Source organism: Antedon mediterranea, chromosome 1, assembly GCF_964355755.1.
Source record: "Antedon mediterranea chromosome 1, ecAntMedi1.1, whole genome shotgun sequence".
NCBI classification, from domain to species: Eukaryota; Metazoa; Echinodermata; class Crinoidea; order Comatulida; family Antedonidae; genus Antedon; species Antedon mediterranea.
Genome location: NC_092670.1, coordinates 21,452,973 through 21,478,257, shown reverse-complemented (window position 1 = coordinate 21,478,257; position 25,285 = coordinate 21,452,973). Strand labels below are relative to the sequence as shown.

At 33.4% G+C, this 25,285-nt stretch overlaps 1 protein-coding gene across 3 annotated transcripts; it reads right to left on the bottom strand.

The window, feature by feature from the left end:
- Nucleotides 1-8: 8 nt before the first annotated feature.
- Nucleotides 9-25,146, bottom strand: LOC140062347 (casein kinase I-like). Of its 3 annotated transcripts, none has more exons than XM_072108523.1 (9): nucleotides 24,972-25,146; nucleotides 24,704-24,780; nucleotides 22,174-22,284; nucleotides 15,296-15,444; nucleotides 8,266-8,494; nucleotides 7,670-7,840; nucleotides 7,131-7,279; nucleotides 6,369-6,525; nucleotides 9-3,417 (listed from the first exon to the last, which is right to left on the bottom strand). In XM_072108523.1, the coding sequence occupies exons 2-9, from the start codon at nucleotides 24,777-24,779 to the stop codon at nucleotides 3,176-3,178; spliced, it is 1,284 nt and encodes a 427-aa protein (XP_071964624.1). In that variant the 5' UTR covers nucleotide 24,780; nucleotides 24,972-25,146; the 3' UTR covers nucleotides 9-3,175. The 3 variants fall into 3 exon arrangements, with proteins under 3 accessions (XP_071964624.1, XP_071964634.1, XP_071964642.1); XM_072108533.1 differs by lacking the exon at nucleotides 7,131-7,279 and adding an exon at nucleotides 6,898-7,046; XM_072108541.1 differs by lacking the exon at nucleotides 9-3,417 and adding an exon at nucleotides 4,392-5,055.
- Nucleotides 25,147-25,285: the final 139 nt, after the last annotated feature.

The window sequence follows — 25,285 nt, the reverse complement described above, 5'->3', positions numbered from 1 at the left end:
TGTTCTCTTTCTGTACAAGTTTATTTGACACTTATAGCAACAAACACACGTTTTACTACATAATCACAGTAAAATACAAAGAATATTACAACAGTTTCTTCAAACCAAATTAACGGGATAAAAAAAAACGAATAAATCTAGCAATTTCTCTAAGAAACTATAAATGAATCGATATACAGTTGCTGTACATGCAATTTAATGACAAATAATAATAATAATTGATATACAATATATGCAAATTTGATTACAAATAAACAATATTATTATCCCGTTAATTTGGTTTAAAGACCTCTCAGCCTTGACGACCATTTCAAAGATCAGAACACTACTGTACCACTAAAGGATATGTTTACACTATCATCCAAAGCATGGCATAAGATTATTCTAGCGCCCAATCTTGTCAATTCATTTTTTATTGCAACTAATACAGACTTTAATAGTTAACCTCAATCTGATTACCCAATGCATTGTACAGATGTCATTCTAGCGCCTGAAGTAGCAATTATTTTCCGTTGCAACCAGTTAAAAATGTCTAATTAGTTGCGTAGATATTTAAAATTTCTGCCTTCGAAGCAACTAGGCAACCCAACTCATTTGAAATTCCTTCGACACATCTACTACAACATTCAATCTCACCCAGGAAACTTGATTAAAATACTAGACAGATGTTCTTCTGCCAGCAACTACCAAGCCTAAAAACATATTTACTCACTGTACATAGGCTGAAATGCAAAGGATATTGGTGGAAAGAATAACGGATAAAAAAGATAATCAGATAGAAATTATCTGGCAACACGTGATATCACAATTCAGTTCTACCACACCCTTTTTTTATTGTATATACTGTATTTTTAAATATTTCTATTGTAATAGAAGCTAACTTCTCCCATCTTTTTCCCACCCACTAATTTCTGATTGACGCTATATACAAGTTTATTCTTACAAACGTATCCAGATTGCGCCTACATTCAGCTTGGGAAAGGAGAAGAAAGGTCAGAGGTCATTATTAGAGTCATCACTCAGGGGCTAGGGGTCAACTACTCAGTAGCTAAGCAACTGTTTATTTTCAGATGCCAGCATATTTCAATGATAAATTTATGAATCAAAAATAATAATAAATCTTTGACAGCAGTCATAACAATACAAACAGTAATATCGATAATAAATAACATTAAAAAATAACATTCATATGAGTTTCTATAAAATATTGTTCACAAAATGTGTAACATAACACATAGTACATTTCCACTATTGATTATACGTTATGTAAGTAAACAAATGTGTGCAACAATCAAATTTCTATTAAGGCTTTTAGTAGGAAATAATGCACAGGTGTTGTATGAACCATGTGTGCTTGATATCAGCCTCCATTTTGTTTTAACTTGCAATGGCCACAGAGCTCGCAACATTTACCAATCAGAGCCTGGCATAGATTAACCTATCAAGTGTCTGTTCAAATGAACATTATTCATCATCATCATCATCTAAATTTGGTGGGGTTTTTTAAACCAATTCAATTGCAACAACAAAAATGTAAAAAATAGCCCCTCATAATTGTATCTACGTGGTTGCATGGTACTAAAAAAAAAGATATGAAACCAGACACAACAATATCTAAATTGTTGTCTTAGATGGAACACAAGTTGCAATACTGTAAAATTACATTCAAATGAAAACTCAATTAGTACCGGCTTGGATTCGTTTTAAGGGAGAAATGTCACATTTTAAATATTTGATTGAAATTTATAGGGCAAAAAACGATACAAAATTGGTACAAAATAAATCAATGTAAATCCTGGTTTGCATCAATTGAAATTGTGATATTTGGCTATACCATTATTAGAAGGGGGTTTGAACACCATTGCACCGGTGAATTAATTTACAATGGGTAATAATAATGGTATCTACCAATTCATTTAAACAAATTGCACATATTATGAGGATAGATAGATTGAGCCATTATAGATCCATGATTGAGCAGTGTGTATTCATGTAGAATGAATGGAATACAGTACCATTAAAACAGCGATTTTCCATGCTGGCTATTTAGGACCAAAAGTGTGCCTGTGTCAACAAGGCCAAGGTATGAAGACCCCCAAATTCTCTACTATCATAAACCATTTGGATAATCCTAATGAGCTGTTCAAGGTGGCTTAGTCCCCTGAAACCATTATTATCGGCTTTTATATTTAGGCTTGAAACAATTTTAACAACTATCCAAATTTATTTTTTATGATTTGTATTAAATATTTTTATTGTTTTTTTATCATCTCATTTTCCAAACCCCGGTTACTAAAGTGCCGAAAACACTCTGTAAAACATGGCAATCGACCAACAGGACTCATGCAAATTTAGTTTCGTTGAAAGAAAATTAAATTTATTAATTAAAAAAGTTTAAGAAAGGAAACAAATGAGAATGTAAAGATAATGTTCATACCATACAAACTGAGTAGGTAAATGTTATAAAGACCGGATAAAATTGTTATTAGACGAGATTTTATTATTAATTAATGTTGTTTATTAAAGCAGTATTATACACAATCTCGCTATATAAAGTCTGGTTATTTAATCAATATAGGAGGAGAATGTCTACTGCAGTTACTGCAGAACTTGTAATGTAAACAACATGGTTATAGCGGTCGATCTTTTGTAACTACTGTAACTGCTATCGTACAATGTGTATTGCAGCCATTGCTACAGAAAGAGCTATACAATTTGTAGTAACGTCAGTTGAATATTTAAAATATTCATTTAACTTGTTACATTGCAATGTTTTTAGTATACACAACATTCAATTTTCATTCACTTATCCTCCTTCAAGATGTCATCCAGGGTCTCAAATTCATACCATTCAAGTACACCTTGCTGCTAAAACACAAACAGGCATGTCAGATGATGGGTAACCTGGAGATCCATCTCAACCAATAAAAGATGTCCTTTAATATTGCATGGCAGCTTCAGGCATTCTCTGAAGTTCATTCTCAAACCAATTGGTTTAATTCATTGCAGATGAAAAATATTCAACCAATAGCAGGAAGCGTTATAGAAGGCAAGGATATAAAACACAGCCATAAGTCTGCTTGAATCGGATTGGTTGATACGTTTTTCATCATCCGTACAATGATTACTCCCGCAAAATAGTTTTTGAAGTTGGTGATATCTGATATTTATCTAGTCATTTTCGGAGATAACGTGACGAAGCAGTTCTTGATGTGCCATCTTCTCGTGGAAGGTCTGCAGGTCGAAGCGGAGGATTGGCGGCACCATTCATTGCAGAGTAAGGCGTTGTTAGCCTGGTTCCTTCACGCCGCATAGGGTCAGCACTGCCTCCTAGTTGGGCACTTGCTTGGCCTCTATGCAGCCGTCTACTGACTGACCTTTGTGCCTCTGCTCTTGATATTGGCCGTGGTGAAGTTCCTAGGAAAAAAATAGCAAAGAAATATGACAAAAACTCTACACAACCAACATTGTTTACTACTTAAACATGTATGCCAAAATAAATTTGATTATTTCACAATGAGGTCAAAATTAAAACGTGATAACAGCCCCAACAGACTAGTATAGACACAGCTAATTTTACCAGGGCCTAAAATAACTAATGTAGTTTAATGCATTGTGTGCCTACCTAGCATTATTTTTTGGCAGACAAATAGAACACACAAAAAAACAATACAAACTACAAATAATATATAATGTAGCAAGAACTAAAATAAAATTATTCACATTTAAATATAGTAGTCTTCAGTTTTCTAACATACATAAAATTAATTAAATAATCAACTATTATATGGTGCTATATATGTGCTATATATAGGCTCTAATCATGGAGTAAAGCTCTAATGAAGGATTGAGATCTACTTAATGCAAACACATACAAATATCCTTGTTGTGCAGTAAACCCTTTAAAATGAAATTCATATTATGTATTCACTGAAAGATGGCTTAACAAACCAGGGTACAATGTCCTGATTACTTGAGCGTATCCAATATGTTAATTAGGTTTGGTAGTGGATATAATTTAGATTATAAAACAGTGTCTTTACTCGACTGTCACAGTCTAGCGAACACTAATAATTGCAAACTACAGTACTGTTTGTGTATGACCATGGAATAATACAATTGGTAATGCTGTAGTACTCATTTATGAAGCTGTCACACAATGGTCATGAATATTCATGATTTAATTTGCATTTTGAACTAATGAACCAAGGACATTTTCTAATTATGTTAGATCAAATAACACTCATCATATAAGAAAATCTAATTTATTTTTTAAACAAAACATCAAATTAGACAAGATACATTTTATGTTGGCGAGATAAAAATGTTACCGCCCAAGAAACTATTAACTTGGGATAATTTTAAATAATTATAATATAAATACTGTTTTATTAATAATTTATTATAGCTAGTATACAGTTAATTGTTATATACTGTACAATTTTGTAAATACAGTATCAATTTTAAGTATTTTATTTACAAAATCCCAAAAAACATCATTCTAAAACTTACATTCACAATTTATAAATAATGGCTAAACAAATAATATATTTAAATATTTTAAATTTAAATAATATATAGCATTAAAACAAAATATAGAATGCAAACTGCAGTTCTATACTGGTTAAGGTTGTTTACATAAAACTGCTCTATACTGGCTCAACTAAAACCTGGTCTACCCAAGTTGAGACCTCCTATGCTGGCCGAAATCGAACATTCATTGTGGCTAGAACATCTCTATTCCGGTAGATTACACAGACTGGTTCTTGAGCCTATAACTTGTCTATCTGCCTGGTATTGTGAGCCTACAACTGTCCTATTTTGCCTGGTATCCTGAGCCTACAACTGGCCTATTTTGCCTGGAATATTGAGCCTACAACTGTCCTATTCTTGCCGACACCTTGATGCTACAATTGTCTAAATCTTGCTATTGTTGAGCTTAAAAACGATCCAATCTGCCAGATCTCCTAGGGCCTAAATGTCTACCCCCTCCTGCTTCTAAACCAGTGGTATTACTTTTGCTAGCTCTTGTGGTAGTATGCGATTTATTATAGGCTAAAAAAGGATAGGCAAAAATATCATTAAAGTATGAAAGAAAAACATAGATAATGAGAGGTCAATAGGTCAAACTTCATAGTTGACAGGTTGATTTTTATTTTATTCCTTATTTTTTAAACGGCATGTTGTCGCCCTCTGGATATATAAACAAGCATGAAAACTAGACTAATATCTAGTAAGAATGAAGGACAAGCTGTTTTTCATAGACTAGTAATATTTTGATATTCTTTCTATTCTAAGCCAAAAATGTACAGATTTATAGTGTGCTTTACTTTGCCAAAATGTCTGTACTGTACTTACCTGTAAAAAACACACCAGTACCATATTTTCCGGAGTATAGGTCGACCCCAAGTATAAGTCGACCCCCAACTTTGGCCTAGAATATCGTTGATTTTGGTATGACCTGAATATAAGTCGACCCCCAAAATCGGCTAATAACACAACTTACTTTAAAGTTCAAAGAGGGCTAGAAATGTATGAAATGTGGTTATTTGTTTATACTGTATTATTAAAGTGTAGGCCTAATCAATATCGGACGGACGTAATGACGACGACTTCGCCGCCGTCTTCACCAGCCTATAATAAATGACAGCGATGTAGCGTTACTTGCCATCAGCGATGTTTTTCGCGTCACTCGAATAAATTAAAACGAGTTTTCCGTTAGGAGGCTTATTAATGTACAGGCGAGTAGTTGTAAATCGCGTTATCTGTAAATGTACACGCGCCCGACTAAGGAGAATTTATTTTATGAATAGACATGCGCAGTAATTGTAATTACGAACAAACAAACAAACTGCGCATGTGTATAAATGAAAATATCGCGCAATAACAAACATGCTGCATGGACATTCCGACGTCTGTGGTGTGTGTTACGATGTTTTCGCGAGAGTGAATAAGAAGCATAAAGAAAACTATTTATTCTTAATTATCTTAAAAGCGTAATATTAACATCAAAATGAGTCATTGTGATATATTAATATTTTATTGACCAGTACTTGTTGGAGTTGTATTATTTTGTACAATGTAGGTATTAAATTGAAAACTTCTGTGAGTGATTGATGATAGGCCACTGACCTTGCTGGGCCTTGACAGCTGACGGCTTTTGAACATATTTTTTCGGCCTGATTTTTTTCAAAAATCGCATGGTCGGAGTATAAGTCGACCCCCCGATTTTGCAATTAAAATTTTCCCACAAAGTCTCGACCTATACTCCGGAAAATACGGTAGTAAAAATAATTGAATAGAACCAAAACCCAAGAATTGAGAGGGTAGGCAGATATATAGTAAAAAGAATTTTAAAACAGGCAAACCTTGCATGGCGTTTGCAGCATTGGAAGCACCACCCGCTTGGGCATTGGCGCGTCCAGTTGCCGTGCCCATCAGCGCCCTCGTTGTTGAACTCCTAGGATGGTGTCTACCATCACGATCACGTACCTCTCTACTGCTGTCATCGTTAGGACGGCCACCCTGCAAGAGCAAAGATATAGTATTAAAGTCTGATATACTCTTTGGTTTATTAAACATATCAAAACCGTGACATACAATGTAGTATAAAAATAAAATGCATTGTTAACATTAAATAGTATTTGAAACTACATTCCATCCTTCCCATTTCTAATTAATGGTTGATATACTTGATTAGAGTAAAGTCTCAGTTCAAATCATAACAAGCACTGAAAACAATTAGTTTACTAAAACTAGCTCAGTGGACTATTGAAAATAACTTTAGAGGGCATGAACACATTATCATGACAATATTAGGTATAATCGCACCCCTAATACAATTATTCAAACCATAGCATGATTGGTAGTGGACGGGCTGAATGGGTATATACTTACAAATTTATGCATAGCCCAATCAAACATATAGTCGTAGGTAAATCCTTGTCTATGGAAGAGGTTTCTGAACAGTTGTCTGAGATAGGAGAAGTCGGGTTTATCTTCGAAGCGCAAGGAACGACAGTTGTTTAGGAAGGTGGTAAATTCAGCTGTGGATGCGGAACATATAAAAATAGCGCAGTGTCGTTAAAGTGCACAAATGAATCAACGAAAGGGGCGGATGAGGTACTTACAAATTTCAGCATATTCCAGTCAAAGACATAATCGTAAGTGAAACCCTGTCTATGGAACAGGTTCCGGAATAATTGTCGTAGATATGAATAGTCGGGTTTTTCGTCGAATCTGAGGGACCGCGTGTAATTAAGGTACGTTGAAAACTCCGCTGTAAAAGAAAAAAACAGAAAAGAAGGGTGGAGATTATTTTAAAGGAAAACCATAACGTTTTGCCAAAGAAGAAAGCGGGTTCACAGCTGAACACAAAGACACTGCAATGGAGAAGACACTCACTCGTGTGGAGAATGTGCAATCTATGGTAATGAAGAATGAAATAAAAAGCTGAATGGAAAGAGAAGAAATCTGAGAAAAAAGCAGATGGTTAATGCATTGAGTTAGTAGTATGTAACATTCTAATTACTGCAGTACAGAAATGTACTGCAGTATGTAAGTCAACAACATCTTACATAATATGTATGTTAGATGATAATAATGTATATACATTGATAATGAAATGTATAACGTAAAGAAGGCAAGCCTCAATCAACACTATACTTACAAGGATAGCCTTTACAGAGCGTTTCAATGGGTGTGGACATCTTCTTTTCACTGATTTTCTCATATTTTTGACGTTTAGTGGCAGCCTTTAAACCTTGCCATGGCAAGCTCCCTAGGTTGAAGTACATTAGCATATAACCTAGGGATTCTAAGTCATCTCTCCGACTTTGTTCTGAAAAAAAAAAAATTTAATAAGGAGCTACAGTACATATATGTATTAATTACATTAATACATTTTAATCATCATTCAATTTACATACAAAGATAATTTATTTAGTGTGAAACCTGTATATGGACTATCAATACTTTATTTTGGTATTAACAAATGTTTCACTTTAATATTCAAAGAGCAGGGCTTTCACCAGAGTGAAAAACGATGATGGTGATTTGTGGGGAGGTTCCCACCTGAGGGCATAGTTCATGGACTATAACATTTGTGGAGGGGGTATTCAATTAAAATGTCTACTTTTCAAGTTATATCTCACTCTTTGAGGAGAAAAGGCTATTGTTGGTTTATTTAGGTAAGAAGTAAGCTAGGCACGAAATGCCAAGCTTTCTCCAGAGTCAGTATATAAGATAAAGGAAACATAAGCTCACCTATTCCTAAATGCGTATTTATACTAGCATACCGTGCTGTGCCTGTGAGATTTTTATTTTCCCTATAGGGTATGTGCTGGTGTGTGCGAGAATCTCGATATTTCTTAGCCAGACCAAAGTCTATAATATATACTAGATTGCCCTTCTTTCCTAGGCCCATCAGAAAGTTGTCTGGCTTGACATCTCGATGGATGAAGTTTTTAGAGTGGATATATTCAATTCTGCTAATCTGTAAGAACAAAATAAGATAACTGGTTTCATTTATTTGTTTGAGAAAAATCAGTCAAGATGTTGTAACACATATTTGTCCGCAACCCATCAAGGAAATACAAGTATTTTATAAAAACAAGATGCACATTGAACATGTGTAAAATTGTACGTTATGTAAACCTTTAATTTGTAGTGTCTATGAGGAGAGGGGTCAGTGGTAAACTTGTAACTGTGTTTATATACAAATATTTTATAAAACAAGATGCACATTGAACATGTGTAAAATTGTACGCCATGTAAATCTTTAATTTGTAGTGTCTATGAGGAGAGGGGTCAGTGGTAAACTTGTAACTGTGTTTATATACAAGTGTTTTATAAAAACAAGATGCACATTGAACATGTGTAAAATTGTACGCCATGTAAATCTTTAATTTGTAGTGTCTATGAGGAGAGGGGTCAGTGGTAAACTTGTAACTGTGTTTATGTACAAGTATTTTATAAAAACAAGATGCACATTGAACATGTGTAAAATTGTACGTCATGTAAATCTTTAATTTGTAGTGTCTATGAGGAGAGGGGTCAGTGGTAAACTTGTAACTGTGTTTATGTACAAGTATTTTATAAAAACAAGATGCACATTGAACATGTGTAAAATTGTACGCCATGTAAATCTTTAATTTGTAGTGTCTATGAGGAGAGGGGTCAGTGGTAAACTTGTAACTGTGTTTATGTACAAGTATTTTATAAAAACAAGATGCACATTGAACATGTGTAAAATTGTACGCCATGTAAATCTTTAATTTGTAGTGTCTATGAGGAGAGGGGTCAGTGGTAAACTTGTAACTGTGTTGATGTAGTAGTACCTCGACCAAATCATACTTTTTAAATTTTGCTGTTGTCTTGTAAATGTACATATTAGATTTTGGTCAAAATAAATGTCATTGAACCGAATTGAAAAAGATTATGAAATCACAAATGTATTAAAACTTCACAATATGGCATATGTTCATACTCAATTTTGTAGTGTTTCTACTTTGTTCTCTTGTTGAAATCTTACATTTTCCCAGAATGTATCAACCATAAAACCACAGTGCTATTTTTTCTTTTTTATATGGATATGCAAAAACAGTGACCTTTTATAAAGGAGTAGTAATTAAAACGCCTACAGTTTGTAAATGCTACTGGTACTAGTGGGTATAAGAATTAACCTACTGTAATAAAATCAAAGACAAAGAAAGAATGATTTTAAAATGCTTTGAACACATTATTTTGTCTTTTCTATTTTCAGTACATAGACAATTCGTGGGGAGGTTATTGAGTGTATCATAAGCTACAGTATGAAATGTATACTGGGTAACCTCGCCTAAAGCTCTGTCTACACACTATCACATTTTATATGACCAAAAAATGTGATGTCATATCACTACCATATTTGGGCACATCACACTTTTTTGTCAAAATAATTTGATAGTGTAAACAGAGCTTAGAATAAGTACTGTATGTCCATTTTACTGTGTTTTAAAAGTATTTTAAAATTACAGTATCCAGCTGAAACCTCCTCTTTCCTAATATAACCACACATCTTAATGTTATTGTTATCTATTTTACCAATTTGCGATGAATAAAGTATACTGAACTGAATTATTTACTCATTTACATAATGACCATAATTTACAATACACCTATCATGCATTAGTCATCTCTAAAACTCTTAATCGCATCATACAATCTGTTATATTGTACAATATATCAAGAGCAGGGGCAGATTCAATATCTCCTGTAGGCCTTTTATCTGTAGACATACAGTATAGCAGTATCCAATGTGCTTGCAGGCCTCGAATTTTACCGCTTCCCGAGTTTTACCACAATAAAAACCACTGAATTAGATAGAAAATAATGTCAAGAAGATTTGTTTACACGACTCATACAAGACGCAAAACTATCGCCTGCCTTCGTTGCAAGGGGATTTCCCTAAACGCATTTATTAATACACAAACAGTAAACAAAACATCGAACATTGTGTAACCAAAACAATATCATCCCGGCCGCCGTGCGTGGTAAATCATGGTATAGATAGTACATTAAAATACAGGGGTGTACATTAAAATACAGGTAAATTACCAAACGCGTTTTTACCGAACTCAAGGAAATGGTATAGTCCACAATACACGTGCAGAAGGCTAAACAGAGAGAGAGAAAGGGGTCGGTGTCCGTCCGTGTTTTGAATTCTTATAAATATGGAATTATACTAACAAAAAAGCTTCAGAAATCGAAACTCTGAAAATAACTATAATTTATATTCTACTACATAATGTCATTGGCTTGATTTTTACCGTGGTTAACACTCTGTGTATGAATAGTTGTAGGTAAGGCCTACAAACAAATTGTTTTTGTATCATGTTTTCTCCGTCGGCTGCTAGCTAAGTAAGGCTGAGTAGCTTGCTGTTGTAAGGGTCTTTATACCTGTTCTGGGCCTTGCTTGGTTGGCTTCACATGCCTTTTTATCGCATTATTTGAAACTAAACGAAACATTCAACACAGGATGGTAAACTATAAACGCTGAACATCGTACCTATTTATTATTTATATGGATCGTAAATACACGTAATATTTATATGAAATACAAAAAGATGTAATTGTAGACAGTCCTACTACTACTACGCAATCTGATGAATAGGGGGAAATTCCCAAAACATTTTACGGGTAGAATTCTTTTTTTCCCCTCAACCGGAAACAAGCTATTTTTAAATTTTGGCCTAGTTATTAAAATTTTTTTTAATTTTGGCCTTGGTGCCCCTTCGATTTAAAGCAAATGGCCTTGGTGCCCTCCCATTTGGCCTTGGTTTCCCTAAAATCAATGAAAACCGGAGGCCAAATGGCCTTGCACCTAAAATCCCCAAATTCGAGGCCTGTGCTTGACTATTTTTGCACCGCCCTCCCTAGCTTTATCTAGTTAAACATCCCTAGCTTATTTAACAACATTAGAAACAACATGACAACAGAAATTTGACTCATATTATTTCATTGGTCGTTGACCCAAAGCTTTCTTCTAGGGGTCATACTTAAAGTTTGAGCGCATAACCTATACTCTCTTGTACTGTGTGATTCACAATATTTTGTTGGGTGGGGTCTATCTGCCTGCCAAAAAAAAAACCTGCCAACAAAAATAACACTATTGAAGGAAATGTTATTAGTTAATATTAAATATAGGAAACTCAGGTTAATCAATGAATCGTGCAAACATTTCAATTATAATATGGAAATATAGTGATAATATTATTTTACCTGTATGATAGTTTTGTTAGATAAGCATTGCCAGCTATATCAAAAGGTTTTTATATTATTATTATATTGCAGGAAACGAGTGTACTACTAGTACTACAAATGGCGACAACGCAATGGAACTAAATTAATTATGATTATTATTTAATATAAGAATGATTAAACAGAGCACTATTAAATGAAATAATTGCTTCATTGTGTACAGTAGTCGCTTTGTATTAAATATCAGTATTTCAATGGGATCCATCATTGTTTTACGAAATGGGCAGCACAATTTGTGTTGACTGGAATTGTTCCAAGATACTGTAATATTTCAGAGGGTTATTTAGGAGTTAGGTTGATTAAATAGGTGTTATTCTTATTTAGTGTTACACTGATTATTTAGGGTATATAAATATTTATGACTATTATTTTTAAAATTGTGCAGCCAATTTTGTTGGCAGCCAAACAAGGTAACCCTCCTTAAATAACTAAATGACAATGACACCATTCACCAACTGGTTCCGTGAATATTTCACACTTTTGTAAGGTTTAAATGTTATTTCTATTTAGGTTAACTCACAGAAGCATGAACAAAATCATTGCATGAATCATAAATTGGCACACAACAATGAAAACAAATTTTTGCCAGAAAGCAGTAGTCACACCTGTTAACAATTTTGTGAATTGGGTGAAAATCTAACAATGAATTGGCAACTAATTTGTCAACAACATTAGAGAACTGTTGACAGAAATATTATCAGTTTTTATTTATTTATTACATTTCAGTCAGCTTTAATGTGCAGTTTCAAGCAAAATAACCAAGAACATACCGTATATTTCGGTGTATAAGTCGCACTTTTGACACGCAAATTTGACCTCAAAATTAAGGGTGCGTCTTATACACCGAACATTATGCCTCACACCACACAGATTGTAGCCTACATATCGTCACCTCGTTGGCTAGGCCTAGGCTAACTACAGTGTACTAACGTAACGGCAACCTGCTTCTGCCTAGTTTTCAAGGCATTTTAGCGTGATGTATGTTATACTAAATATGATGAAAAGATTTGTTCATTATGGAGCTGTTTTAGGTGCTCCGATAAAATTTCATTTGTAAACGTTTACGATTGGAATAGGCCTAGCCTACTACTAGGCCTAGTATTTGTTTATAGTTATACGCACGATCGCAGACCGCCGTACCCCCAGCGCAAGCCCTTCTTGGCGGCCACATGGTCTATGGTATTCGACTAGTATATTCTCCAGTTGATTATAGCATGGACCTAGCGTATACACTTCTTGGATACATAGATAATAATCGAATACGATTGTCCGTGAAAATGTGCGCCCTCTCGAAATGATTGAGCGAGGCTAGCCCACACGTGCGTGTAACACACGGTCATGCACTCGATGTTGCGGCGAAACTCATGAATAACAAGTTAGGCTTGTTGAGGCTGGGTGCGGCCGAGCCTAGGTAAGAAAAACCCTAAATAAAGGACTCCGTTGTAGATATAACAATATATTATTACAATAATATTGATTACAATTTAAAAAAAACATTGTTTTGATGAAATATAAAGTGCGTCTTATACATCGACGATATAAAAAATACCGATATTTTACTCTCAGTTAGGGGGTGCGTCTTATACACAGGTGCGACTTATACACCGAAATATACGGTACTTTACTGTATCTAGCAAAAGTGACCGGTAAAGTTTTTGTGTACAACAATTAAAATTATAAATATATTCTTTATTTTACTGTAAAAAATGTCCAATTTTAAGCAAAAAAAGTGACCAGTAAAGTTAAAAATTATAAAATATATTCTTTATTTTAACAGTAAATGCTATAATGTACAGTATGCTATTTTAAAATAAAATATCTACTTGACTATTTCCTTCAACTATAGTTGAATAATGTATTGTACATTGCATTTAATATTAAAAACCAAACTATAAAGTTAAGACTAAGCCTGTAGTTTGTTAATGCCAAATTGAATAGTCATTTCTCTTTGTTATCAAAAGGAAGACATATTAATCATGCTTACATGTACAACAATGTACATAGTACAAAATTCCCCAAAATTCCTGCATGTACAAAAAGGAGCTGATACTCCGGCATCTCTGTTGAATAGGTTTAAGAAACACAAAATAAGAATTTATACATATTCTACTGTATTGGCACAAATGACACAATTAGCCAATAATCAGTTTGAACTACAAAAATAGGAGTTAGTTAATTATGCTAATTGCATTGTTATTATGCAACATTGTGCTGTAACAATAGGTGAATATTTTCTCAGATTTCAAACAATGCTTATATAATTACGGTTTACACTTCTTACAGCCAATGATATTTAAGCTATTGTTAAGATGTTTGAGTACAGGTAGTTGAATAAATGAAGCATCATAAACAATAGATTTATTTATTTTCTCGTTGATTTATTTAGCATGAACAGTTGGTAATCATACTCATCGGAACCCAATTCCGCTTCCTTGATATAATATTTTCAGTTAGGAGTAAATCAAACGTATGAAGGAAAAAACAAACCGAGAAATAGCCTACCACTAGCATTTCAAATACAGACGTAGTACTTAGGAATATGTTTTATATTTAATGCATTATCATTTGTATTGAGGACGGTTATTTTTTTAAAATTAAATTTTATAAATGTCACAAAATAAATTCTGTGGAAAGGTTTCATTAATTTCAATTTCCATTACAAGGTGTAATTTCTATGAACTCATTACTAGTAATTAAACAAAAATGTTAGGAAATTATTTAATGACTGTCTCCAACTTTCTCTCTAATGATTCAAAGAAATCCAATTAATAATAAATGGGGCCTTAACATTTCAATCAACTCCTTAACACTATTCAATTCAAGTTATATAACTTTTCCGAACTATCCAGTATAAAAATGTGAGTGTGTATGATTTATTGTTTTTTTCCCCTTTTTCAATTGACACAAAAACAAACTATAAATCATTGACACTTTCAACTTTTAAAAATTCAATTCAAAATATTACTGATTAAGTATTAAGTAAATTTTACCTTGAATACCTTTCATTTTTTATATCCTCTATGTTTTGTAGATATTGTTTACTTTTTGTAAATGTGTGTGTACTACTAATGTAAATTTGTTATTGAATATTTTTATTATTGTTAATGTTCTCTACTGAACCACTTTGGAAATCAATGCTCTAGCACTAAAAGTGTCATTCAGTATAAAGACAGAATAAATAAATAAATTTCTTTCACATGATTTAGTGTTCATTAGTTAACAAACTGGGGTTGCTACGCTTACGCCAAGGTCAATTTTCCTTTCGCAAAACTGCTGAAAGGCTGCCAATTTTATTTTTTGCCAAATTTGTAAATTTTTAAAAACAAGTGCATGGTTAGCTGTTGAACACGAATTCTAATCAAATAGTATATGGGTTGTAAGCATAAATGGGAAACTCTTAGTTGAGTAGGCCTGAAGTCAACAAGTTCCACCCCTACAGCCAGTTATAATGTAGGCCAACAAATTTAGTTCTGCAATACCTGCATTCTTAACTTACCAGCTGGTCTGCTAATAGTAGAACAGTTTTAAGACTGAATTCTCTGGAACAGAAGTTAAACAAATCCTCTAAACTAGGTCCTAATAGCTCCATCACCATTACATTGTAATCCCCTTCTGCTCCACACCATTTTATTGTTGGTATCCCCACTGTAAATAAAAAAATAACATGAAATATAGTTATTGTAGATGATCAGAACAATGGGAGACGGTCTAACGCATTACCTTGGAATTAATATTTTTTATCGCGCACATGTGTAATAATACAGTAAGACCAATGACACTCAAAAGAAGAGGCAATGAGAAAGTAAATTATCTTCCCATGGATACAAGCAATATAGCTATAGTAACACAGACATTGATTTAATTAAAGTCAAATTTAATTTTTATTCAGTATAAAAACAAAACCTACAATATATAATTTTAAAACAATTGTGGAAAAAAATAATAATGCAGCCTTATCTCTTTAAACAGAGGTGATACTGTAGATATAACATCCTGCTCCAAATGTTTATTTTTATAAACTGTGACAAATGAAGATGCTTATTTCTTTCATACCAAAATGTCAATAAAGGTCAACAACAGTACATGCACTATAGCATAGTGCATGCCTGATATTATCAGTGGCTTCTAATTAGAAATATCAGTAATTCTAAGTATGTTAGGATTACTAAATCAATGTGTGATGTTTCCATGACAGAATTCCTTTACTGTAATAATAATATGGCCATGGCTTGATTTCATACCATACCCAGCACAGATAATACTAAGTTATATGGGTTAGAGTTAGCTTTGTTATCATTAGTCTGGTCCTAGTAGTAGAAATACAGATTCCTCTAAATGCTGTCGGGGGGGGGGGGGGGGGGGTACCATTTGAGGTAAAGGTTATGCCAGTTAAAAAGAAGTTCTACAGTACTGTGTAATATACTTCAGTATGACCACCTTATGACATCTTATGACCATGTTTTTTGTTTTAATTGTTCAGTAGTGTTATGGAAAAATTACATGTTGTGTATGGTCTTATAATGTGTCAGTTTGTGTCAAATAAAAAACAGCCCAAAGGTTTGTAGGGTTATATTGTGTACAGTCTGAAACTTAAACACTACATTTTGTACTGGGAGCTTTTTCACTATCACACCAAGTACAAAACGATCAATTTTGGTTATAATATTATTACAGGCTTTCTTTCATCTACTAATGGTAGACGTATGCTGGGTAAAGGCCAATTTACACAGTCGAGCAGTAATGGTAATCGGAAAACAGTGCTTGTCCAACATACAGTAGAATCTCTATCTCTTCTGAGAGGGAAAACCGCTGGTTGTGTGTAAATGGTCATAAGGAATAACATACATTCTACAGTACAGAAAGAAATTACTGCTTCGTATCTACGCGTAGGCTTTCGTAGGTAGAACGTAGGTCATTGTTCTCTCCTACGATGTATTGTTCTCTCCTACGATGTATTGTTCTCTCCTACGATGTATTGTTCGTAGCCTACGATGTATTGTTCTTAGCCTACGATGTATTGTTCGTAGCCTACGATGTATTGTTATGAAATCTAGGCTACGCCTCGATCGTAAGGTGGTTCGTAGAAGCATGGACAATGCAAACAAACAATGTATTGTTTGCTAATTAAAATCCTACCTAAAGATTTTTGTAGCCTCCCTACGCATCGGTTATCCTAATTTGGACGGAAATCCGCCGACGAAACGACATCGGGCCGGTGGACCTCAGCTCACGTAGAGAGAGTCGGCGGCCTACACTATAAATTATTTATTCCTACCTTATTGGGTTAGCGAATTATAAAAACAACGACACCTAGGCTAGGACACCAACAAAATATATGCAAAATAAATATATATTCCATTATTAAGATTTAACATACATAATAGGCCTTTTAAAATGATTTACGACATGTATAAAGAAAAAGGCCCGACCAGAATTTGGAGGGGAAAAAACATGTGAGCTGAGCAGTTTAGAGAGAGTATTATGTTTCATGTCATGTGACACAAAATCCAGGTACACGATCTTAATTACTGTTTTATCGTCGTCAGACGGTAGCCACCCTCTCATGCTCGTACTGAGTAAAAAAAAACGTGTGAGAGATTGCGGTAAGCAGAGAGTATCGCGTTTCATGCCATGTGACCAAAAAAAACTAGGTCTGTATTAATTACGGTCCAGACTGTTACGGTCTTCTGTCGGCAGTCTTTTTGAGCGACCGATTGAACGTCCTGATGCTATATTTAGAATGAATTGTTTACGATCTTTTTTTCTCGGCATCGTTTCTGGATGGGACTGGACGTTCGCTATATTAGTTGGCCTGTTCGTTGCGGTTCACCTGTGTTGGATCGTGTCTCTCTCTACGTTATACATCGTGGGAAATTTATATTTATATTCGCCGTTGAGTAGGTAAACACGCACGAAGGAAAAGATTACGATTAAAAAATATTATTTATTTTTTATTAATTTACAACTTTGTCCTCCGCCAGTTAAATTTAACACATTAATTTCACACCTTACTTCACTAAGAACATCGTAGGGTTGTTTATTTAGGTTACAAACTCCCTACGAAGTTCAGAACGTAGCTCATTGAAAGTTGTTTATTGAGGTTACGAAGCCAAACAATGGAACCTACGAAGCCAACAACGTAGCCTACGTTCTATCTACGAAGCTACTTCGTAGGTAAAGTTGCAGTATTTTCTTTCTGTACTGTATATTTGTATTACCGTTACTCCTCGTCTTTGTAAATTGGCCTTTAGTCTCAAAATATAACAACAAAGAGTAAAACTGTTGCCCTATACGCTACTGTAGTCTAAACCTTTTGTCTCAATACTTTAATTCAATAATACTAAAATCTGTTGTCCATGACACAAAGGTGAGTATTATTATTATTAATCACTCACCACCGGTCATATATTGTGGCTTCTACCAGGACATCCTTTGAGGTATTAAAATCAAAATCCTGCATGGATCTGTTCTATAAATTGGTATCTAAATACAATAAAACCGACTTGCAGTAATCGAAAACCACTGGAAATGATTTCCTAAAAATAATCCTATTAATATTTTAACTTCTTCCAGTGGATGAGTGTAAATGAAAGCTTCGGATGCGCTGGTGTAATGATAACCAATAATAAAACATTTTGTGAAAACCAATGAGCATTTGTTCTAGCTCCAGTTTGCATTTAATGCATTTTCCCAAACAACTACGCACTATCAAAATTATGTTAATTTATATTCTTGACAGTACTGAAATAATTGTATTCATTCATTCACGCAATGTACTGTACAGAAATGTATTAAATATGTGAAATATTTTAATTTTGAATCAACAATCAACATTATGGTCCATCTAATTTAAAATGTCCTTCCCTAGATTGAAATAAATTAACATTAAATTTGTAGCAACCTCATTTTTGCACATATTCTTCTCTACTTTAATTAAAATATTGTTAATAAAATTATTTTCACAGAATCAAAAATCCCCAAACTAAAAGCCACATTAGAACTAGGCTATACGAGTTTCATTTGAACTATGACAACAAGAGCTAAAATTAGCCCCTAGAAATATGCATAGCAATAATAGTAAGTACAGATTGTGATTAGTGTGTAACGACGACGTTTACTTGTAACGCAGTCAAGGCGACATTAGTATTACATGCAGTGGAATTAAATATGGTTAGCTTTTAACTGGTCAACCATTGAATAAAAATGTTGAAATATTTTACTGTCACAGTAATAATGCAATTTCAAATTACAAGCCATTACAAAACCAACAAAAAAAGCACTATTTTGTAGTACTATTGTGTAGTAATTATTTTATCCACAAAACATTAAAAATGGGATGTCTTACTTATGATTCCTAATGTCAAGGATTGGTTTAAAATGATTGTACAACATATATCAATGCCACAGAATGTTTTTTCCAGCCTGGAATAAGCCAAATGCGAACAATCCCACCTTTAGTGCTACGCTTAGAAAACAATGTCTACACTATCAAATTTTATGTGACAACAAATGTGCTGTGATGTGCACTAATATTGATCCATATCACTACCACATTTGGGCACATCAAACTTTTTTTGTCAAACTAGTTTGATATTGTAGACAGAGCTTAAAAAGATTTTTTTAAACTAAATTACTCTACCTACTTTACATAAATCATGCTACAGTACATCTTGTTTCATGCAATTTATAATGACACTCCCTAAAATGAATTTTATCAGCATTTTTTTAGAATAACAAATTACTGGAAGTATTTTTTAATATTCATTCATCATAGTATTTAATCTACTGTATGGTACAATTTTTTTTATAGTTAAATTTCTTAATTATCATCATCAAGCTATACATTGGTTGTATTTTGATGCAAAATGTGGTGGTAAACTCTAAAGTATTGTACAACTCACTTTCCAATCCCAATACCAGAAAGCCTTGGGCTATGCCACTGTCTGGTTTGAGACTTTTGGACCTCAAGAGAAGTCTGGTTTTGAAGGAAAGTTGACTGTACTATCAAATCACATAACAGTTTCAAACACAAAGAATGAAGAATGACTTATTTTTAAAGAAGGTACAGTAGTTGGCAACTGACCAAGGTGCTAATTTTTGTTGTAGCCAGCTCTCCAATGTTTTACCAGACACAAGGTCAAAGTACTATCTTCAATCCTGCACACCCAGTACAGTAGTTAGAAACATATAAATACTTGTCTTAATATTGATTTTCAAATCAGGTGAATCCCTACGATGGATACAATCCTATTGTTCACCAGTGGTAATCTTCCAAAGATTGTCAATGTGAATACAATAGAACAATGGCCACTGTTAAGTATAGTTATAAACAGAATGGGGTATAATACTATCTGTAAGTGCTAAAAGTCACCTAATCATTCTAATTAGCAATATATATCCAGGGACGTACTTAGGGTCTTGGATACAAACAAGTTGTGGATGACCATGAAGATGTATAGGTTAGACACCGAAAACACTTACATAAAACTCAAAGAATTTGTGGGGAAGCAGAAATTGTCCATCTCCACCAATCATCCATGCTTTGAATAGGAAAACATGGCCTACTTTCTAATCCGCAGCAAGAATTCTTTTTATTTCAATTTAATTAGATTTCTTAAAATTACATTTCTCTACAAAGAGTTTTCTTCTTCAATGCTATATTTTCTTGGAAAATAGTGACATTAAATAATTTGCAAGAGTTTAACTTGAAAATTACACAAATGACTCATCCACGTTTTTGTCATTATTTACTATTCATAATTTATTCATTATTTAAATATTCTAAAATGGGTTGGGTTAAAATGACTAATTTCTAATGATTTTAATGAATTTTTAATGAAATTTGAAAGCTGTTATTTCTATTAGCAAAAACAGTTTAATTCAATTGATTAGTCAAAACCATAACATGCCTACTAAACCACTGGGCCAGTTAAAGACACTAGACTTGCAATTTTTGCTGTTTTGTAAAAATAATGCATATTAATAATTATAACTTTAAAATCATTAACCCAGGTCATTTCTTGTCTTAAATGTCTGTTCTAAAGAGAAAAACAATGCATTATCTCATAATCTAAGTACTGTAGCTCGCGTTGAAAGTTCTCTCGTGGACGATTCTAGGTTTAGCTTAGTTAGGCTTAGTTTTGTAGGCCAAGCTGGTAAAGAACGGTAACATACAAACATTGCACGCTAGCTGTAGACCTACCCTGACGTCTTCGTTTTTGGAAGAATCCATTAAATACAAATTGAGGAAGACCTGATATTTTCATTGAAAAGTTGTGGTTCTTTTATTTGTTTACCATTTCACATGGTCGCTCAAAGTCGATGCAACACATCTCAATCACTGCGCGATGCATGTTGGGATTTATAGCGGGCTGCTAAAATTATTAGAATCGATTAAAAGAATTTTTCACAATTTTAACCATTCAAAGACGAAAAAATATCGCAATAGGTACATACAGTATAGTATTTATTTTTACATAAAATGTAGTGTGTGACCTTAAATTAGGTCAAACAAATGTAGCTCCAGTGTCTTTAATCTAAAGCAAACTACAGACAGTAGCATACTGCATAAAGTGAGCTGTTAAAATGAGCACTGCTTAAGCTTGGATGGATCCAATACAAGGACATACAGTACCACACCACAAATATGGACCATCAAAACTGTCACTTGTATTACGTCATGTCACTGCATTCAAGCTTTAGAACTGGGGCTAATTTCTACACAAACTGGGCTTAAGAATGAGAAGTCTGAGCAGTTTTCACAGTATAGACTTTGAAATGGCATGCGTGTCGCTTAACAGATTTGTTTATTTGCCTGGTTTTATGCATTCAAGTTGTCTACATCTGCAATATCTATCTAAAACCTACGGAAAATGCATTGTTCCTAGAAAAAACGATAATTAGGTAAATTTGAGGATAATTTAGAAATGATTCTTTAGTGTCATATTGTTGTTCTGTTTCAGTGGCACTGGTCTGTACAAAAAGTACAATATATCAAGAGGTAAATCTGTGAATTGTTACTGTACCTGTAGTTTATATAAATGTATTCACCTTCCCTTTGAAGCAAGGCATTTTGTAAGATGAATATCAACCAAAGGTCAGGGAAAGGTAAAATGTATCTTAATGCTTCATTTACGCATATTATTTGATTATCTTAAAATAGAGAGAGATTGGTCGGTTGGTAGACAGTGTTCACATGAAGCTAGAGTTAGTGTTCAATAAGCAGTGTTCACATGAAGCTAGCATTCAATAAGCAGTGTTCACATGAAGCTACAATTAGCGCCAGTAATCTCATAAACAATAAATACCCTATACAAATATTTAGAAAATGCTCATATTCGCACGAGTACATTAACAAAATGTAAAAATATGTACCTCCTCCTTGCATCATTTTATAGAATTTGCTCTCTATGTGTAATTGTGGATGTTTTGTTTTGATACATTCCAACTTAATTGCAACTTCCTCTCCATTTGTTATATTCGTACCTAGAAGAAGGAAGGAAAAGACAAAATATTATACAATAATCTCATTATTATTCAAGTAATTAATAATTAAATCAGATATTATATTACTCGCTTATTTACAGAATTTGAATGGCATTAAAAACTAATTTATCCTATTTAGTTTAATGAACAGATAAATTTAATTATTTAGAAGTTCACCGACTGCATTTAATTGGTACAACTTTATCTCGAGTGAAAGTAGTACAATTAACTATTTTTAAATCCTCCATAATACAATAAAAGTACCAGTCTATTATTATTTTGTTAGTTACATTTTAAACAAATAATACAATTGGAATTTGCTTCTTTGTCACAGTACAAGTACAATTATTATAATATATATACAGTATTCTTTATGCGTCTGAACACTTCATAATAACACACAAGAGTATCACATTATATTGTTTACAATTTATTTGGAATTTCCTTGTTTTATTATAGTAGTTGTCATAGTAAATACACAGTACTTTCTGTCTAGGTGTGGCTCATATCAATGTCTGATATTAATTGATATTCATATATATATCAGTAAATTGTAATGACAGACAAAGAGGTAGACAAACCATGTTCTGAATAGTACTGTATATTGACTGAAATTACTGGTGGCCCGCAGCATATGTTTTATGTGAATATGAGACGTTATTGTTAGTGCAGGGAATACAATTAACTATACCAATCTGGATATAATTGATTATTCCTATAATGGATGATACAATACAATTCAAATTCAATTTATTACCATTGTGTTGTATTAAAAAATGATTAGATTTTTGTAAACAAGAAAATGGTTTAACCGATTCACCACGATAAGCGCTTAAAGCGCTCAAAAGGTTAAAAGTCAAGGTCATTGTAAACAAATTATCAACAAAAAAAAAGTAAATCGAATTTACATGCGCAGTTTGCTGTGCATGAATTGTAACAACAAATTATACAAAATACTCAACTTTTTTTTAAAAAATATGCTTCTAAATATATAAAAACAATTGTTGAAGTTAGTTTGAAAATAAAATTTGAAAATATAACCGTTTTTCGAAGCACGCTGTTCGAAACGCGACAGGCGCGTTGAATGAATCTAGGCCTAAACATACAACGTAAAATCGTCTAAAATCCATCTTTATTTCTAATAATCACTATTTTGAAGCTTGTATACAATAAATGTATAATAAATAAAGATTATGTATCAGTTACAGTGTCTAAATCGTCATATTTCCATGTAAAAATGTGATTTTTCTACCGGAGAAAAGTCGTGAAGATGTCCTCACGAGGGCCGCGCCATATTGTTTACCTTTGATTGTAATATGAACCCTGACATGTCAGATGCATTATGGGCATGAAATATTTGTTCAAACTCTGCGCAAAGGTCAGTTTATTGAAGCATAACTTTTGACAAACATTTTGATACCAAACTTGTTTTAATTTCATAAGTTTTCGACGCATTTTCGTCAAATTTTCTGCAAGCTACACGTCTAAAACAGCGGACTAAGCTCCCGAGGGATGCCGGTGCGCGTGAGAATCCCGAATTCCAAGTCGCTTTCGGGATGTTTTTTTTAACATTCCCGGTGAACAAACAGCGGCGACGACGCTCTCGGGGCGGCTCCCGATAGGCCTAGGCCCCATATGGTCATCGTCGGATGAGTCAGTCTACTAATTTCTTCATAATTTCGAAACCGGTCATTCATAATGGTCAAGTTTGGTCTTATTTTGAAAAGAAGAAATAGGTTCTGATGAAGAGATGAGTTTTATTATGAAATATTTATTAATTTTTGTGCATTTGGTAGTCAAAGATAAATTACAAATTTTTAATAATTTTCCAAAAATATTTCTAAAATTTGCATAATCCATACTCCGCCAAAATAAGTTGTAACAAAAATTTGATAAAATATTTGGAAATAAAATGTCCTTTGCATTATTTTTGTTTTTTAATTTTTTTAATGTCTGTGTTTAGAAAAAAAGTTAGGGTTAATTATATGACATATGCTTTTTGGGTCCCAGGGGAGCAAAATAAACTTAGGGGTCAATGGGTTAAAACACTTAATTACATTGTCTTTATTAGGAGTAGGCTAAATATTTGAAGGCGATATTCACACGGACGACTGGGAAAACCCTAAGCTCTATTTTAAAACTGCCCGTCAGGTGCAAAACAATAATTACCAATGACTGTTTACACTACAGTTTACAGTCCCACAATATTTACAGGTGCTGTTGCTACCGTTTATTAAATAGAATTGGTAATTAATGGGTAATGTCTCTAGCCATAGGCCTATCCTTGCATTAGCCGTCCAGAGTCATGAGTGACAAAGCGGTTAGTCAGGACTAGTTTAATAATATAGTATACAATTATGAATATCATTCATATTCATTTTACCTGTTATAGTTCAAAGGTTAAAATCAATTTCCTTACCCAAATAAATGTCTCCAAAAGATCCACTTCCAATCTTACGACCAAGACGGTATTTATTTCCTACTCTCAACTCCATTCTGAAATTTGAAAAGATTCACATAAGAATCTATATTTCAAAGAAGGTCCATAAAAAGGATAAACTGGAAACAGAAACCTGGTCACTTCCCTACAAAGATCAGGCAGACGGCTTAGTCATTTGTATGAATCAGCTGTCTTAGCTACGTCGTCAACAAAAGATATACACCATGAAAAACACAATAAATATCACCTTTTTCAATTACTATTTCCTCAATCTTTTCAAACTATAAGTTATAATAATTCATCTAGCAATTTCATCCGTCATCAATATCACAGATTCAGTAATATTCATCATTTGATGAGATAGATTATAAACGGTTTTCAATTTTTCATTTTGATCCTCCAAACGTCAACTATTCCTTCTGTTGCATCTCTTTGCTTTAGTACGCATGCGCTAATTTTTTATCGAGATCTCACCAGCAACCCGGATGATGAACTTTATATCGGTAGGACTTTTAAATAGAAAGTTCAGAGAGACAGTACATGAAGGCAAAAAAATAACAA

Excerpts from the sequence above, each read along its gene's own strand:
- LOC140062347 (XM_072108523.1), bottom strand. The coding sequence starts at position 24,779 with ATGGAGTTGAGAGTAGGAAATAAATACCGTCTTGGTCGTAAGATTGGA. Across the intron at positions 22,285-24,703 it reads TTTTGGAGACATTTATTTGG|GTACGAATATAACAAATGGA; the intron begins GTAAGGAAATTG and ends TCCTTCTTCTAG. Across the intron at positions 7,841-8,265 it reads AAATACGCATTTAGGAATAG|AACAAAGTCGGAGAGATGAC; the intron begins GTGAGCTTATGT and ends TTTTTTTTTCAG.